At 36.9% G+C, this 18,981-nt stretch overlaps 2 protein-coding genes and 1 non-coding gene across 4 annotated transcripts in view; 1 reads left to right on the top strand and 2 right to left on the bottom strand.

Annotated features, from left to right (window-relative positions):
* Positions 1 to 2,914: 2,914 nt before the first annotated feature.
* On the top strand, positions 2,915 to 4,507 carry RRAGA (Ras related GTP binding A). Its single transcript, XM_045840172.1, has one exon. It carries the CDS (start codon positions 3,170 to 3,172, stop codon positions 4,109 to 4,111), a length of 942 nt encoding a protein of 313 aa, XP_045696128.1. The 5' UTR covers positions 2,915 to 3,169; the 3' UTR covers positions 4,112 to 4,507.
* A 4,423-nt stretch (positions 4,508 to 8,930) lies between these two features.
* The window catches only part of HAUS6 (HAUS augmin like complex subunit 6), a 44,853-nt gene continuing 34,802 nt past the window's right edge, over positions 8,931 to 18,981 (bottom strand). For both annotated transcript variants that reach the window (XM_045840169.1, XM_045840170.1), the window contains exons 13-17: positions 18,254 to 18,320; positions 17,751 to 17,936; positions 15,583 to 15,718; positions 11,993 to 13,009; positions 8,931 to 9,804 (exon numbers count right to left, since the gene is read on the bottom strand). In XM_045840169.1, coding sequence (XP_045696125.1) covers positions 9,743 to 9,804; positions 11,993 to 13,009; positions 15,583 to 15,718; positions 17,751 to 17,936; positions 18,254 to 18,320 — 1,468 coding nt within the window. In that variant the 3' untranslated portion in view covers positions 8,931 to 9,742. The remainder of the gene's footprint in view (positions 9,805 to 11,992; positions 13,010 to 15,582; positions 15,719 to 17,750; positions 17,937 to 18,253; positions 18,321 to 18,981) is intronic.
* LOC123820297 lies at positions 18,405 to 18,535 on the bottom strand. Its single transcript, XR_006785933.1, has one exon. It is a non-coding gene; the product is annotated as a small Cajal body-specific RNA 8 (non-coding RNA).

The following is an 18,981-nucleotide window of genomic DNA, read 5'->3' as shown; positions in this document are numbered from 1 at the left end:
ATAAGAGTGTAAAATGGTACAGCCACTTTAGAAAACAGTTGGCAGTTTCTTAAAAAGTTAAACATATTCTTACCAGGTAACCCAGGAATTCCACTCATAAGCATTTACCCAAAAGATATGAAACATCTGTCCACACAAAAATTTTCATATGAACATTCATAGAAGCATTATTCCTAATAGCTTAAAAACAGGAAACAATTCCAATTTCCATCAACTGGTGAATGAACAAACAAAATATAGTAGTGTATATTCAAACAATGGAACACTATTCAGCAAAAAGCAAAATAATTTGAGTATTAATACATGTTACAATATAGATGAATCTCAAAAACCATAGGGTAAGAGAAAGAAATAAAATACAAAAAACTATATACTGTATGATTTCACTTACATGAAATTTCTAAAGAAGGTGAACTGACAGTAGAATAGTGGCTTGCCTGGGTCTCAGTAGGAGCAGAGCTTGATGGCAAACAAAGGTGAGGGAACTTTTAGGGGTAGCAGAAATGCTCTAGAACTGAGCTGTGATAATGGTATATGCACTTACATACAATGAATGGATTTTATAGCATGTAAATTATACCTCAATAAAGCTTTTTTAAGTAAAAAAAAAATCCCCTGCCAAAAGCCCTTCTTGGTATCATTATCAAATATTATTACTTTCGAATAATTTCAGTCAACATTTCTTTCATTTCCAAATAAGATGGTAAATTGAATACATGGATTTATCTTTCTCTCTCCAAAATTCCACTGAAATGAGAGTAATGGGCTTAGAGTGTAAGGACAAAGATAGGATATGAGATAGTAACATCAAATTTGAAGAATCCCAAAAGCACAAGGAAGAATGGTACTGACTTACCTGACACAAGAAACCTGAATCCTGAGCCAGCAGTAGGGAAAACCAGAAAGAGCATCATTTTTATCACAGAACCTCCAAAATATTTATGAATTGGCAGCATCGGTGGGAATAAAGGTTGCTTGAAGGACTGTTTCAAACTTATTTTATGAGGCCAGTATCATCTTGATACCAAAGCCAAATAACACACACACAAAAAAAAAGAAAAGAGAGAAAAGGAAAGAAAGAGAAGGGGAGAGAGAGGAAAGAAGGAAGGAAGGAAAAATTACATGCCAATCTCTCTAACGTTGTTAAATTTGGTTTGCTAGTATTTTATTATACTAAGTTTAACAACACATCAAAAAGATTATACACCATAGCCAACTATAATTTACCCCTGAAATGCAAGATTGTTTTAACATATGCAAATCAATCAATGTGATACAGCACAATAACAGAAATAAAAGATAAAAACTACAGGATCACCTCAACAGATACAGAAAAGGCATTTGACAAAGTTCAACATCCATTCATGATAAAACTCTCAACACTATAGGTATCAAAGGAAATTTCTTCAACACAAAATAGGGCATTTATGAAAAGCCACAGCCAACATCAATGGGGAAAAACTGAAAGTTGTTTCTCTAAGATCCAGTCAAAGGCAAGGATGCCCATTCTTGCCACTTCCATTCTACATAGTACTGGAAGTACTAGCAAAAGCAATCAGACCAAAAGAATAAAAGGCATCCAAATTAGAATTTAAAAAGTAAAATTATCACTGTTTGCAGATTACATGTTCCTTATGTATAACAACCTATCCTCCAAAAAACTGTTAGAACTAATAAATTCAGTAACATTTCAGGATACAAAAATCAGTTGTGCTTCTATATACCAACAACAATCTGTCTGAAAAGACTCTAGAACACAATCCCATTTACGATAGCATCAAAAAGAATAAAACAATTAGGAATACATTTAAACAAGATTATGCTAGAATCTTTTTTTTAATTAATGTATAGTAGCTGAGAGTAGAATGATGAACCAGGGTCAGAGTGGTGGGGAAAATGGGTAGATACTGGTCAAAGGGCACAAAATTGAGGTTATGTAGGATGGATAAGTCTAGAAATGTAACTTACAGCATGATGACTATAGTTAATATTGTATTGATACTAGAAATTTTCTAACAGTGGATTTCACAGCACAGAAATAGGTAACTATGAGATATATTCATTAGCTTGACTGTAGTAATCATTTCACTGTGTATTATCAAATCATGTTGTACACCTTAAAGATACACTATTTATATTTTTAAATAAAATTGCATTTCACCATTTAATAGATGTGTAACTTGGCAATGTTACTTAACCCCCTATAAGCTTCGATTTACTCACTTTAAAGTCGGGTTATTTATTCATTGGGTCATTGTGAGGATTGAGCTAATTAATGCACGGGTTCCATATTACAGTTTCCTCGAGCTTTGGAGTGCTGATTATAAATTCTAAAGTCTGAGATTACCAAGAAAGCATATATGAAAAAGGAACTTTCAAACAGAAAAAAAAGCACTAACTGGGAGGTAGCATATTGCTCAGTAACTTAGTCCCATGAAACATGACAGCCCTGGGCCCATCACTTAACCTCTCAAAGTCTCACTTTCCTCACCTGTAGGAAAGGGCAAAAGACAACTGTCTTTTGCCCTGCCCGCGTACTCAGTAAACCAGGGAATCTGGAGAGGCCTGCCTAGGCTGAGAAGCATTCTTTCGACAGCTTCACCTGTCTCCCGCCCTGCCCTAAAACAATCAAGCCCACCGAGCTCTTAAAGCCAGTTGTCGGTTTTTATTTTTTTGGGCGCGAGGTGGCAGCATTCTCCCAAGAGACCACGTGTACAGCTTTGCCACCCTAAACCCAGCTTTGAAACAGAACAGAACAGAACACCAGAATCCTGGGGACCCCTTTCCACTTCTCTCGTTCGGGTGGCCCCTGCTCTGTTTTATTAAAAGAACATTTATCAACGCTCATTAGGCAGTGACTACCGGGCGAGCGTTCTCGCGAGATCGCCGCCACCGGATGTGGGTGGCAGAAGGTCTGTGACGACTCACTTCACCGGAAGGCGAGGTGTGCTGCGAACCTGTGGTAGCCGTTCGCTCCCGGGCGCTCGCCTGTGAAGCAGAACTTAGCCCACCGCGGTCTTGCCAGACCTGAGCTCGCTCTTTCGGCTTCCCCAGCTGCACAGCTGCGCAGCCGAGCCAGCGGAGGCCCCGCAACTCCCGGCCACTCCTTCCCTCCGACCTGCAGTTAGGCCGCGCCTTGAGGCCCAGTCCGCGGCGGCTCCGGCGGGTGATGCCAAATACAGCCATGAAGAAAAAGGTGCTGTTGATGGGAAAGAGCGGGTCGGGAAAGACCAGCATGAGGTCCATTATCTTTGCAAATTATATTGCTCGCGACACCCGGCGCCTGGGTGCCACCATTGATGTGGAGCACTCCCACGTCCGATTCTTAGGCAACCTGGTGTTGAACCTGTGGGACTGTGGCGGTCAGGACACCTTCATGGAAAATTACTTCACCAGCCAGCGAGACAACATCTTCCGTAATGTCGAGGTGCTGATTTACGTGTTTGACGTGGAGAGCCGCGAACTGGAAAAGGACATGCATTATTACCAGTCGTGCCTGGAGGCCATCCTCCAGAACTCTCCTGATGCCAAAATCTTCTGCCTGGTGCACAAAATGGATCTGGTTCAGGAAGATCAGCGTGACCTGATTTTTAAAGAGCGAGAGGAAGACCTGAGGCGTTTGTCTCGCCCCCTGGAGTGCGCTTGTTTTCGAACATCCATCTGGGATGAAACCCTCTACAAAGCCTGGTCCAGTATTGTCTATCAGCTGATTCCCAACGTCCAGCAGCTCGAGATGAACCTAAGGAATTTTGCCCAAATTATCGAGGCCGATGAAGTTCTGCTGTTCGAGAGAGCTACTTTCTTGGTCATTTCTCATTACCAATGCAAAGAGCAGCGCGACGTCCACCGATTTGAGAAGATCAGCAACATCATTAAGCAGTTCAAGCTGAGCTGCAGTAAATTGGCCGCCTCTTTCCAGAGCATGGAAGTTAGGAATTCTAACTTCGCTGCTTTCATCGATATCTTCACATCAAACACGTACGTGATGGTCGTCATGTCGGATCCGTCGATCCCGTCTGCAGCTACTCTGATCAACATTCGCAATGCCAGGAAACACTTTGAGAAGCTGGAGAGAGTGGATGGTCCCAAGCACAGCCTCCTTGTGCGTTAAATATTGCCAAATGCTTTCTGAAAGTGCTTAATTGCCTTTTCCACCACCCCGCACCCCCCTCCCCGCATCCTTTTAGTATTCATTATTGTCGTGTGCTTAAAAGTGGGCTTTGAAATGTGTGCTGCTTACTACTTCATCCCTTTCTTCCCTATTTCCCTTTCTTTGAAACCTTGGACGCTATTTACTCAGCTATCTAGTAGAGCTTCAAGATGGCCTTTCTGAAAAGTTGGTGTGGGTTAACACTAAAGTAGGTGGTGTGTGTGTGTATGTGTTATTACCTGGTTATAATAGATATGCATATCAGAGCCTTTGCAATATCTTCCTGTATTCCTTACAAGATTGCAAAGATGGAATGTTACTATTTTATCAGCAATATTAAAATGCATTTATAAAGTCTTCTTGGCTTCAATTATGAATAAACATTTGCTGTTAGCAATTTAAAATATGGTCTTATTTTAAGTAATTTGAAGGTGGTTAATATGTAAATCTAAAGACTCTGATTGCCCACAAGAGTTTCTTAATTGGTTAATTTGATTATGTGATTGTAACCCCCAGCACCTTAAGGATGTTCACAGCAGCCATAACAGAGTGGTTATGAGTATTGGCTTTGGAACTACACTGACCACCAGAGCTGAGTTTCTATTCTAGTCCCTTCACTTAACTAGCTCTGTGAACTGAGCAAGGTAATTTCGCTGGGGTTTGTTTTTCCCCCCTCATTTATAAAAGGTGGATAAGAATAGCACAGCATAGCATTGTTAGTTAAAAGGATTCAATTAAAACATGGAAAACATTTAGAATGGTGCCTGGCACATACTTGGTACTGTGTAAGCTGTTAATACCACCTATTGAAGCATTCTCTCCCCCACATTCCAGAATTACTGAACATGGAGACTAGGTAAATATTTGAGCCTTATTAAATGCCAGGTATTCTTAAATACTTGATGTGCATTTTTTTATTAAGCCTCACAACCTATGAGGTAAATTACTTTTATCTCTTAATAGATGAGGAAACTGGTATGACCTAATACAGCTGAACCTAGGCAATATGGTTACAGATCTTCCCCCTTTCCTATTACATCCCACTACTTCACTGACAGAAAAGTTAATCATAAAAATCCTAGCTTTTTAGGTATACATTATTTATATAATTTCTCTAATTTTACGGATGGAGGAAACTGAAGACCAGGAAGTTAAAGGACTTAATAGTGTTTCATTTGCTTTGTGCAAGATCACTTTCCCATCTGTATTTGTCTGGATATTGGATAATATTGAATCAGATTCTTAGATTAACTACTTTGGGAAAAGGATTCTATGATTCCTAATTTGGACTGGCAATGTGGTATAGGGAAATCAGGAAAAAAAAGACAGGGAAATCAGAAAAAAAAAGACCTAAAATGCCCCTTTCCAACTGCCTAAAAGATTATTTTTAAGTGCAATTTACATATTTTAGATCCAAGAAACCTCTGATCAACTCCTTACCTTCTACAAATGAGACATAAGACTTTAGAATTTCCAAGCATTTGGAATTTACATTTTTTAAACGCTTTATAGCAAAAGCTATGAATGACAACATCTCTAACCTTGAAGAGCAAGAAGCTCTAACCAAATATAAATCATTAAATTGATCTAATTGGAGCCCGTGGCAATAAGTATAAAGACTCGATGAAAAAAACTGAAGGTACAGATGTCGATGTCCTTTTTAAAATACATTTTGTGACTTTAGTAATTAAAATGGCAGTAACAAAATGCTCTGTCTCAATCACTGGATGTCACAAATTTCTATTGATCAGGTTACTGATATAACTATATATGTAATAATTTTATGATTTGCAGGGTATGGTTTTTTGATAAATAGGAAATTCCAGAGCTAGGTGGGATAATGTTGGATGTTTATTCAAGACTTGAGTATGTAGAACATATTTACAAATAGTCCCATAGAAAACAAATATGTTAAATTTAGGTGTGTAGACTTGACATTCACAGTGCATAAGCAAAAAGAGCAACTTAATGTGAAAGTGTTTTACTTTAGCAAATACCCTCCTTACATTGAGGAAAATGTCCTTAAGCATTTCTTTAATTTTTGTATACTCAGAACAGGAAAAACAGGATTTCCTTTTATACAGGCCTCAAGAATTCCTATTTTTTCTTTTTTTTTCTATTTTTTTATTTTAATCATTGTTCAAGTACAGTTTTCTCCCTTTTACATCCTATTTTTTCTTTGGATAAAATTCACTTATGATTAAGAAACACATTAAGAATGGTCTCAAATATTTGTTCTGCTTTTGGTTAAATTAACCCCAAATGTTTTTCTTTAATCTCAAATATTCTTATAACATGTTTCATTTAATATTACATTCTTAAAATTTTTTAAACTGATTTTTAGAGAGGGAGAGGAAAATAAGAGAAACACTTATTTGTGTTCCCCTTATTTATGCATTCACTGGCTGATACATGTTGCCCTGATGGGATCACACCCACAACCTTAGCTATCAGACATCACTGACCAACTGAGCTACCTGGCCAGGCCCTGGTTTGTCCTTTTTAAACATTTAAAATAACTAAGACATTTTGGCATTATCTGAAGTTTCAAGTTGACATAGTTGCCAGTTTACACTTTATTTTATGAATAGTGAGTAAAACAAGGTATGTTCTGTGTAATCTATGAATGTAATGAGAAACATTACATTACGTACATTTTACGTAAAACGTACATTTTACGACAAGTAGCCCTCTTTACCATTTATTCCATCACAGAACAGGGATAGAAAACAATTCCAGTATTTCAATATTTGCCTTGGAGCAGTGGTCCCCAATCTTCTTGGCATCACGACCAGAAGGCGGGTGAGGGGGACAGAAGGCAGACAGAGCTCAGGCAAGCTTTGCTTGCTGCCTGGTTCCTAATAGGCCACAGACCGCAGTCTGCGGCTGGGGGAATTGAGAACCCCTGCCTTGGAGTATATGTGTAGACACACATGCCACACATACAGCCATGAAAAAGTATAAAACAAATGAAAACCACTAAATGAATAAAATTAAGAAACCATAGATTTCAGAGAAGGGTTAGGCCCAAGGATATGGAAAGGGGAGATTAAGACTTCAAGGTGGAAGTGAGATTTGTTCTGAGTCCTTTAGAGTAGCTAAAATTGTGATAAGCTGATATATTATTTGCAAAGTATTCCCACTTCAGAACTGTGAATTAAGATCCTAAAGACCCACCCTCACCAAAGCATTTCAGTACAAAAATGAAGATCATGGGTGAGGGGAAATAGAGGAATCTACACAGGGGACTTAATATGCTTTTATACTTGAACTCTATTCTGGAATTAGCAACAGAATTAATGGAAAGAAGTAACATAGAGCAGACACTAAAAAAAAAGCTATGTAGGCAAAATCAGATAGGGAAGCCTAAACAGTAAACATAATCAAAATGGTTTAGGAGAAAGGATAAACTTGAAATATTTTTGTTTAGACTACGAACAAGCAAAGGATGGGAAATGTAAAAACTCCGCCTGCGGCAGGTATGACTCACCTAACAAGAATGTGGTTCTAGTAAATTTGTATCATCTAAACACATTTTATCTTTTGAGCCTCCCATACTTACCGGTTAACTTGAGCTTTCTTACCAGACAATTGACAATCTTTAGTATATATGCACTTAATGTACCTGCTTTTTAAGGTACACCAGAGATAAATGTGTGAGTATTCCCTAGCAATGGTTCTTAGGCTTTTCATTGAGTCTGATAATTACCAAGGAAGCATATTTAAAATGCAAATTCCTAATTCCCATTTTAGACCTACAGAATCTATACTTTTTAAGATATACCCCAGGTGATTCCTTGAGTCCACCTTAGACAAGTCGCTTAAGCTCCCCAGCTTCAGATCATCTGTAAAATAGGTGTAATAACCACTATCTTAAGTTATAATTAAATGAAACTATACATATTGACTAGCAATGGCTTTAGCATTTTGTAGATGGTAATGATGGCCCTACCTACTCCCTAATGTTTATTCTGGATTTACAAATACTGAGTTTTCTTAAGACAGACTAGAGAAGAGTTTCACGGTATACCTGCAGAGTCCCTTATTTGCTGTATTAACTAGTAAAGGAATAGAGCACCTTGGGAGAAGCTTTTCCCTTCCCTTCTTTTCCACTGCTAATGTGTTTTTTTTCCTCCTGGCTTTTCTCACAAAACTGGCCTTCAAACTCAGGTTGAACCAAAAACCTAGAGACTGCCCAAAATAAGCAAAGAAAGGTAACTATTAACCCCATCCCCTTCCAGAACTTTCCCCTTCCTTTTTCTCCTCTCCTTTGCCAGTTTCTTAAGAAGTGGATAAGGTTTTTGATGGTTAAGAGTTGGGGCAAGATAGAGGGGCACGGTGATGCTATCACCTTCCAGTGTGTGCTCATACCTCCTAATTCATAGAGGGCCATGGCATGTCCTCACTTGGATGCTAGAGACAAGCCCTTTCCTTGGCCAGAGGCAATGACTGAGTGAAGAAGGATAATGCAGAAGAGGCCTCACCTCTGGCTCCCCTCCTGCAGCCATGTCCTATTGTCTTGGCCTTTTAGTTATTTCTAGGTGATTTTGTGGATTATTAAGGAAGGAAAACAAAGTCAAATCCTAGCTTCACCACTGACTTAGCTGTGTGACATTGAACAAGTTACTTAAGACCAAATGCAATTTTCTCAAGTTATTTTGACACTATTATGCAGGCTGTGGTGAACTAGTGATTTTTTGAGGAAGTAATATAATCAAAATTAGCTCCTTTCCCACCAAACAGTGCCCTCCCCCCGAAAAAAAAAACAACAACACACATATGATTTTCATTTACATTCTTTTCTGTTAAAATATAAAACTGGGGTTAAATTAAATTATCAAAGTCTAAATTAGACTAAATATAAATCTGCTATACAACCCAGTGAATGGATTTAGTTTGGTAACATTCCTTAAGTGTCTAGTCATCCTCTTCCATCTTTTTCCTTTTCACTAAATTCAATCTGCCCGGGTCTTCACTTATCCCATGCGCTTTATTCCATGAAACATTATTTTTCAGAACGAACCTACTTGAATAATCCATCATTAAGCTTGCTTAGATCTTTCCAAACTAAAATTTTGTCCTTTTGACTACACATTTCAAGGCACTACTGTTCTCACTTTTTTTTTCCCTTGGGGGGGGGGGAGGGGTCAATACCAGAATGTTCCATTAAGAAACAATAAAAGTTGTATATTTCCCTAAAATGAAAGATCAGTGTATTTAACCACTTACTAAAAATACATCAAAAACTACTCATCCTTATATTAACTGAAATTATAGCATAATAAATTAAACTACTACTTTGCCATTTTCTTAATGTTTGCAAGATTTTTCAAGAAATCAACATGGCTTTACATAACTTGATGTTTACTTTCCAAATTCTTCACATTTCAACCCCATATCCATACAAAGGGAAAATACAAACACACTCTCCTTACCTAAAAACATAAGAAGAGGCTAAAAGGAATTATTTAAGACTTTTTAGACTCGAAAAAGAGTTACACTTCCAGTGTGTATTTAAACTATAAGTCAGTTTTTAAATCAACTTTCTTCGATTGAAATGTGCATCATAATTAAATTAACTGGGCTACTGCTTCATCTCTTCAAGTTAGACGGAGATTCTTTTGTATCCAGGCTCTTATTCAAGATTTCTTCTTCTGCAACATTGATTTTAAAAAAGAAACAATAAGCAAACATTACAAAAAAAAATCAAAGAGAACAGATTCCAAACAGTAGCAAATTCAGTCTTTTTAAGTAAAAAGTTCACATACAGATATTTAATTGTGATAAAATTACCATTATCCTCACTGAGATATCTCCAGAGGAGGGACCAAAATCCCAGAATTATCTTCTGGAGGTCAGTCCCATTGTAGTACAAGCTTCCCCCACTAGGGGAATGTTCTAGGAGCCCATCTGTATCAGTGTACCAGCTGGCATTGCTGTGAGAGGCTGCATTGGGCTTCACTGAATTTTTCCTGAAGACTTTCAGCGCATTTGCCCATTTCATGATGGGTGATTTACAAGTGCACCTGCCCACACCACAGCGAGTGTTCAGCAGTTTTTGACCAAAAACAGCATGACCCTCATGCCTCACACTACTTATTCACCAATCTCAACCAAGTAACATTTTTGTTCCACCAGATAAAAAAAGTCCTCAAAAGGAAACATCTTGCTGATGTGGAAGAAGTGAAACAAAAAACAGCAGGAGCATCAAAATCAAGGAGTACAAAAACTGTTTTGAGCAGTGAATAAACTGTCTCAATAGGTGAATGTAATTTAACAGTTAAGGAGTAGTTACATTTACACAGTCCTAAAATTATTTCGGTCCTTTGAAGGCAACCATGAGGCTGATGTGGCCCCCGGTGAAAATGAGTTTGACACCCTTGGTGTATTGCATCAAATGGAGAGTACTTTGATGGTGACTGAAGTTTAAACATGTAAGAAGAAGTAACTTTTTATAAATACATTCCAAGTTTCCTGGGCCCCCAAAGAGTATCAATGTATCCCTTTTAGAATACTTTTCCACAGAAGAGAGTAGAGGGAATTTAATGGGACAGTAGGAAGGGTTCACAGGAACAAACTTAAAGGACACATGGTCATAAACTAAGGGGAGGGTGGTAATGGGAGGGAAGTGGGGAGGGGTGGTAGGGGGGACTGGATTGGGAGTAAAAAGGAGAAAACTGTATTTGAACAATGATTAAAATAAAAAATAAAAAGAAATTCTATTTAAAAAAAAGAATACTTTTCAATATAACAGTGTTTAATTATCATGGGAAAATCAGAGTGACATATGACGACTATCACCAGATCTACAACTGTTCTAACATGCTTTAAGAGCATTTTTTTCAACTATGATGAAAAATTTGAAACATACATAAAAGTGAAAAGAATTATGATAAACCCAATGTATCTATCATCCAACTTTAATAATTCAACAATCACTTAATACTAACTATTAATGAGTTAAATTGTGCCCCCCAAACAGATATGTTAATTTTAACCTCAGGACCTCAGAACATCACCTTACAGAAATAGGGTCATTGCAGATATGATCAGTTAAAGTGAGATCATTCTAGATTAAGGGTGGACCCTTAATCTACATGGCTGGTATCCCCATAAGAAAATGCACGGACACAGAAGGGAGAATGCAATATGAAGACTGAGGCAAAGAGAGTATACAGTTATGTTGCCACAAGCCAGACAACTTGGGGCTACCAGAAGCAAGAAGGATCTTCTGGTGGCTTCATGTGTCTTGACAATACCTTGATACTGGTTTCTAGCCTCCAGAATTTACTGTCTGCAGAGACAATAAATCTGTTTTAAGCCACCCAGTTTGTTATACTTTGTTACGGCAGCCCTAGGAAACTAATACACTAACCTGACTAATTTTATCACCCTGCTCCCACCAAATTTATTTCAAAGCAGATTACAAATACTGTATTATTACAAAAATGATATTTAACATAGGGTTTCTCAACTTTTTTAGAACCATCTGCTAGCCAAGATTTCTTTTGTTTTTTTGTTTTTGTTTCTTTTTGAGTCAGATGGAAGATTTTGATAAAATTTACTTTTACTCGTTTGTATTACAAAAACAGTAGGTTCCAAGCTTTTGGTTTTATTTTCCAACCCTGTCCCACAGCAATTGTAAACTACATACATATCACTAGAGATTCTGAAAGTACCCACAATGGTGATTGGTACACTCTTCCTATACTAGCCGAAAGAATAAGGAGCATATTTTGTCACATTAATAAATATTATGTAGCATTCATTGTGTACTATTTTAATGAAAAGTTAAGAGAAAACTACACCAAGTTAATATGCACAGGGTCTATTTAATCTTACCTTTTAAATTAGGCAGAAGTTCTAATGGTATTGTGGTCCTCGATCTTTGTTCCACTGGAGAAAACTTAATTAGTGGTGAAAGAGACCTTTTTCTTTCACCAAGGGACATGCATAAAGACGGTTTTGTATAATCAGTGTGCAAATCCTGAGTGTCCAAAAAGTTAAGCATATCATCTGTTTGTATGTTTTGAGTAACAGGGCTCAATTCTGGTTTGTGCCTTCCAGGTGTTTCAAAATTAGAGAGGTAAGTTTCTTCCCCTTTCTTGATAAGAGATTTTTTCAGAACCTCATATCTACTGTAAAGAGCTTGTAAACTGGAGTCTGATTTTGGAGGTGTCTGTCTTTCTCCCTCATCTTCTGGGGAAACGCCACTGTGCACTGGGCTAATTAGTTCCTGTTTAAAATTGGCCTCTGTACTACTGGAGCTATTAAGGCTTAAGTGACCAACTTCTTCTGGAAGTGTTTCATGTAATATACTAAAGTCAATATCCTTAAAACTGCTGGAACTAATTCCACTTGATATTTGAAAAGAGTTCCATAACATACTTGTATGCCTAGAAGGCATATCAGAGTAGTCTGATATTTTAATATACTCACCACCTTCATTCCTACCTATCATGTCTCTCCTATTGCTTACAGCAGGAGAGAACATCTCTGTTTGGCGAAGCCTGTTCTGTAAAGTCACACACTCCAAATCTTGCTTGCAAAAGGTTTTCTTATTTAACATATCTGACTGGCATTGTGTTGTTGATTCACCTACGTGACTGGTCACCACATGTTTCTGAGGCACACACTTGAGACAATCTGAAACAACTTTTTCTTCAGGCAAATAAGAATGGCTATCATCGGATACAGAGGTTGTTGAGAAACAACTGGCCATGCTAAATTCTCGTTGATTATGCATGGGTAAGGATTCTGGCAAACCTTCTTTATGTTCAGTATCCATTTGAATTGGTTCTGTACTTCGGTTATCTTCCATTTCAACAGCTTTTCTCCACGAGGTCCTAATATCACTAACTAATTAAATAAAGGGGGAAAACATAATTTATTAATACTCCCAAACATAGCATGCAATTAAGCATTTCCTTTTTAGTGGTCAAGATAAAACTACTAAGTATATGTCCCATAGATAATGGTGGATAGACGACAAAGTTCCACAACTTAGCAAAGCCCAAAACCTCAAAGGACTCCATCTCCAACTGATTACTTACAAATATTGGGTTGGCCAAAAAATTCATTTATTTTTCCATGTAACTGTTCTAGTAGTGCTTAGTTGTCTTTAACTTCATTCAAAACAATTTTGTGAGACTGTATTGTGACAACTGTCATAGCAGCATACTTCTACAAAAACTTATCAAAATTAGTGGATATCTGTGTAGCCATTTTAATGTTGAAGATGGAAGAAAATATGTAACATTTTTTACTTACTATGCTTTATTATTTCAAGAAAGGTAAAAACATGCCCTAGCTGGTGTGGCTCAGTGGACTGAGTGCCAGCCTGTGAATCAAAGGGTCACTGGTTCGATTCCCAGTCTAGGGCACACGTCTGGGTTGCAAGACCCAGTTCTTGGTCGGGGGCATGGGGTGTGAGAGGCAACCACACATTGATGTTTCTCTCCCTCTTTTTCTCCCTCCCTCCCTTTTAAAAAATAAATAATTTTTTTAAAAGAAAGGTACAAACACAGCTGAAATGCAAAAAAAGATTTGTGCAGTATATGGAAAAGGTACTGTGACTGATCGGACATGTCAAAAATGGTTTGCAAAGTTTCTTGGTACTATTAACATTTTGGCCAAATAATTCTTTGCTGGAGGTCTATCTTATGCATTGCAAGATGTTTAGCAGCACCCCTGGTCTCTATCCACTAGAAGCCAATCGCAGGGGATAGCCTATGTACTCAAAATATCCAAATCAATAATGTTATTGATGAAAAGGAAAAATGTATCATTTATTTTATGAAAGAAACTAAACAGACTTTTTGGCCAACCCAATAACAAAGCTGTTCCTGTAATGTACATATACTTTCACAGAGCACATACAAATGTATGTATTAAACAGACATTTGGTCCTGACTTATGTAGTTCAGTGGGGTCAGGCAGCATCCCGCAAACCAAAATGTCCCCAGTTTGATTCCCAGTCAGGGCACAAGTTTAGGTTGAAGGCCAGGTGTCTGGGTAGGGGCATGCAAGAGGCAAGGCAACCCAATCAGTGTTTCTCTCACACATGGATGTTTCACTCTCCCTCCCTCCTTCCTTACTCCTCTCTCTAAAAAAGTTAATGAAGAAACCCTTTAAAAAAAAAAAATATTGCCATGGCTGGTGTGGCTCAGTAGAATGAGTGCCAACCTGCAAACCAAAGGGATGCAGGTTCGATTCCCAGTCTAGGATACATGCCTGGGTTACTGGACAGGTCCCCAACAGGGAGTACAAGAGGCAACCACACACTGATGTTTCTCTCCCTCTCTTTCTCCCTTCGTCCCCACCTTAAAAATAAATAAATAAATTCCAAAAAAAAAAAAAAGGCACTGGTTGGTGTGGCTCAGTGGGTTGAGTGCCAGCCTGAAAGGTTGCCAGTTCGATTACCAGTCAGTATATATGCCTGGGTTGTGGGCCAGGTCCCCAGTTAGGGGCATGCAAGAGTCAACCTATTGATGTATTTCTTGCACATCAATGTTTTTCTCCCTCTCGTTCTCTGTCCCTTCCCCCTCCTAAAAATAAATAAATAAGATCTTAAAAAAAAAGATATTTTGGCCAGGGTTCAACAGACTTTTTCTGTAAAGGACTAGATAGTAATATTTTATGCTTTGCAAGCCATTAGGTCTGTGGCAACTATTCAACTCTGCCATTGTAGCATAAAGGTATGAAAGTATCCATAAACAACATGTCGACAAATGAGGTAGGTTATGTTCACTACAACTTTATTTACAAAAAGGCATAGGGCAGGCCACATTTGGTTCATAGGCTATCATTTGCCAACCACCATCAGGCTGTGGCTAGGTTCCACCTGAATTAAATCAATTTAAATTTGATTATATCATTTCCAGCACCAAAACAAATCATATTTAATCACTCAGCCATGATTATATGCCTACCTAAGGACAGTATCACAACTTCATCTACACAAATTACAGGTTATAAGAAAAAAGTACTGAACATTCTGGCTAGCTTAGGAGGGGTAGAAAAGATCTCTGAACACACAGATTTTGGCTGCTGCTGCTAACTGTTAACTGAGAGATCACAGCCTCTACATGCTACAAATGTTAATCACAGATCAGATGTAGAGGCAGAGAATATTTTTAAAGTGATCAACTAAAATATTTTCCAGGAAAAAGCCTAGTAAGACAAAAAACACAATTGTACACTATCAGGGCAAAATAATACTGCTGAAGAGGACTGCCATATAAGTGAGAGTGCCCCTATTAAATATTTCAATAAAAGTCCCTTATATCAAAACAAATAAAGAGCCTTTGCCACTAAACTTGAAGATATAAAAGGAGTTTTAAAGAAGCTTCCAGAAGATTTGTCAGACCATGGTTTTAATAATAGTAATGTCTAAGAAAGAAAACAAGTGATAGAATACATTATTAACTTACTCAGCTTTTCTGGAGTTCGGGGAATTTGATTCCTTGTTAAGAATGGGTTAGAAACTAAAGAGTCAATTAGTTCCTCTAATTTTATTTCTTTTCCCGTAGAGGGCTGTGGTGAATCAGATAAAACTGTCCTTGCAACCTAAAACAGGAAAGAAAAAGTAAAGCAAAAATTACTCAGAAATTAAGCCCACTGGTAGAATGCAACAAAAGCCCTGATAATAACAGAAAACACTTCCTGGTCAGCAGCCTTTCTCTTTGCAGAAGACACAAAAGTAAGCTCAACAGTGTATCTCCCAGATAGATACTCACAGACTAGGCACAATCCTTTAAGGTGAAACCAAACACAAAACTGTTCCTTCCTTATCTTAAATGGATATCCCATTACAAAGTAGAGAAAAGATAAGAATCATTATACTTAGGAAGATTTGGAGTTCTAACTACATAGTGACCTAAAACTAAACTATCTGCAACATCACTGGGCTTGACAACTCCGTATCTGCTAAAATGACTAGTCTCAAAGTAAGCCGATTCTTAATTATACACCATTTGGGCAGTAACACTTCTATTAATAAAAAGAACACATTCTGACAACCTATTTCTTTGCCAGAAACCTCATCAAATACAAATTGGTGAATAAGGCATAGATACACTCTAAAATAGAGAAAATAAAATACAGAATACAAAAATAGCACTCCATATTAATTAAAAGTGAATAAAACAAGAAAAAAAAACCAAAATATGCAAATTAAAATATCTACCCCTAGAAATCCCTAAAAAATACATTTACAACAACCATAATCAAATTGACCTGCATTCACCCTCCTCCCCCATGAAAACAGATGGCTCTTTGGAATTCAAATACTAAATATTCCTTGTCACAAACACTATTAAATAAGATTCATTTCACTGTATTTTCAGAGCTTTATGAGATTTTAGGACTCCCCTCTTTCATCCCATCCCTTTCTACTACTACTATAAATTCCTTTAACCAGAAAATGTGCCTTTCCTTCCGTATCAAGAAAAAAAAAAAAAGACTGACCATCCTTTCTTTAGTGTAATCTAATAACAAAGAAAACAATCTAACTTCAGAGATTTAAAAATATTTAGAGCCCCGTCTGGTATGACTCAGTGGACTGAGCACCAGGCCATGAACCAAAACGCTGCTGGTTCAATTCCCAGTCAAGGCACATGCCTAGGTTGTAGGGCCAGGTTCCCAGCTGTGGTCATGCAAAAGGCAAATGATTAATATTTCTCTCCCACACTAATGTTTCTCTCCCTCTCTTTCCCTCTCCCTACCCCTCTCTCTAAAAGTAAATAAATAAAATTTTCTAAAACATTTAACAACCATAAAACTGCCCCAATCTCCTCATGTTACAAACAAGAAAAATGTCTGACATCCATGTCTCTTATATGAACAATATTCATTTACTTTGATCAGAATTGAGATAAAGGAGGGAACTCCAATACCCGAAGCAATATGTACTAAACCAAATTTTTCTTTCAGTCTCTCAGGAATACAGTAGCTAAGGGACATTGTGGGAAACTAATAAAAATAACATTAGAGAAAGGCTTGAGCATTTAATTTGTGTAAACTGAGTTCTGTAACAGTACTGAGCAGTAGTGGCAGTATGTGGTCACTTGCCAATAAAAAGCAGAACAGCATTAGGAAAACCTTTATCAAAACCAATGATGCACTTAATTATCTTTTAAACAGAAAACAGGAAAAAATCCTTCATTCAGTGATAATATGATATTGCAATCTGTGTTCTAATATTCAAAAAAAGAGGATGCTCAGCTAAGCAACAGACAATATTCATGGAGTATTTTAATAGAGTATAACCATTGGGTATATTTACCCAACAACTGAGATATAATGGTTAACTCCAAAAATATCATACATGCATTATTTTTATGCTTTTGGATATTTATAGGATGGGACATGAATTCTAAACCATGGAAGTAATCTTAACTGAATAAATTTATATTTCTAGTGAAATATTTCTGCTTTTGGGGAGCACCATTTTTACTTTAACCATAATTTTGATTATCTGTGACCTCCTTTACCAAATTTCCCCCAGTAAATCAATAATTTACTGTGCTTCCATTTTAATCACAAAGTTATAGAGAAAATAATAGATATTTCAATATACTTGTTACCATCTTTTTCTAACCTCTTCTGCCAGATGATCTTGTTCTTTTTGGAATGGATCGATTTTTTTAACAGGCAGAGGCTCTCCAAATGCACTGCTCTCTGTATTCTTTGCAACATATGATGATGGAACATCTTTCCCTTCATACTCTGGTGTTTTCTTAGAAATTGATTCATTTTTCTCACTAAATGTTCTCATCTTCATGTCCTAGAAAAACAGACATATAATTTAAAAAACCTTAATAATCATGCCTGACTTTCATTAGAGGTTCTTGAATTATCATGAATCTATACAAGTTTATTAACATTACTGTGAAATTATATGTTCAGTGGTACAATTAAATAATTCCAATATTCCCATTTAGAAGCAACAGGGGATATGTGAATAGAAAGCATATATAATGTGCAAATACTGGGAAATGTGAAAATGAAATTTTAATTTAATTGGGGTATCAACAAAAATAAATAATATTTTATCATAAGTTAGTATGATCGGAATTAATGAAAAATTGTTTTTAAATATACCTTTTCAAATACTGTAACACTGTTTCTATCTGATGATGAAACTGGCTGCAACAGGAAAGAAGCAGGGCTAAAAGGAAAAAAGGTAACAAATCCACATTACCGAGTAGGAATGAGTTCCATTCACTTTATGTATCTGAATATTCTTAAAAAAACCTGTCTGCCCCGTATCTGTCCGTTACGATTTCACTCAATTCGTCCCGGTCATCAAAAGGCAGTTTACTATAGGGAGGTATAGTGACAATTAGAGCAGTACTCCAGCCCAATTTGTGTATCAGCCTCCCAAATTATGAATATTTGTCTTACCTGCTATATATTTTAAGTCAACAGCATTTTTTTACAAGGGTTAAATGACTAGATGAACACTTGAAAACTTGAGTACAAGGCAAGAATAAAAAGAAAATTCAATTAATTAGAATAGCATTATTACAATGCCCTCAGTATTCAAATCACAGAATTTCATTGTAGCAGAGACTTTCCCTTAAGACTCTCTTGATATTTCATGTCAGAAATCAATATCTCTTATGCTGAAATTTGCTCTATAGCAAATACATTATACTTATAATAAGGTTATTCAATTTCAGTTTGCTGTATTCTATGTATAGTACTCCTTAATCTCTTAGATTCTCTTACCCCTTAAATAAATATAAAAAACTTATGTACCTTTTCATTATAATTACAAAATAAACCATTATTTTATAATTTCTGAACCTTTAAAGCAATGATAACTT

This window comes from Phyllostomus hastatus, unplaced genomic scaffold (assembly GCF_019186645.2).
Source record: "Phyllostomus hastatus isolate PE091 unplaced genomic scaffold, TTU_PhHast_1.1 phas_contig_34, whole genome shotgun sequence".
Classification (NCBI taxonomy): Eukaryota; Metazoa; Chordata; class Mammalia; order Chiroptera; family Phyllostomidae; genus Phyllostomus; species Phyllostomus hastatus.
This window is presented reverse-complemented; position numbering and strand designations above follow the sequence as displayed.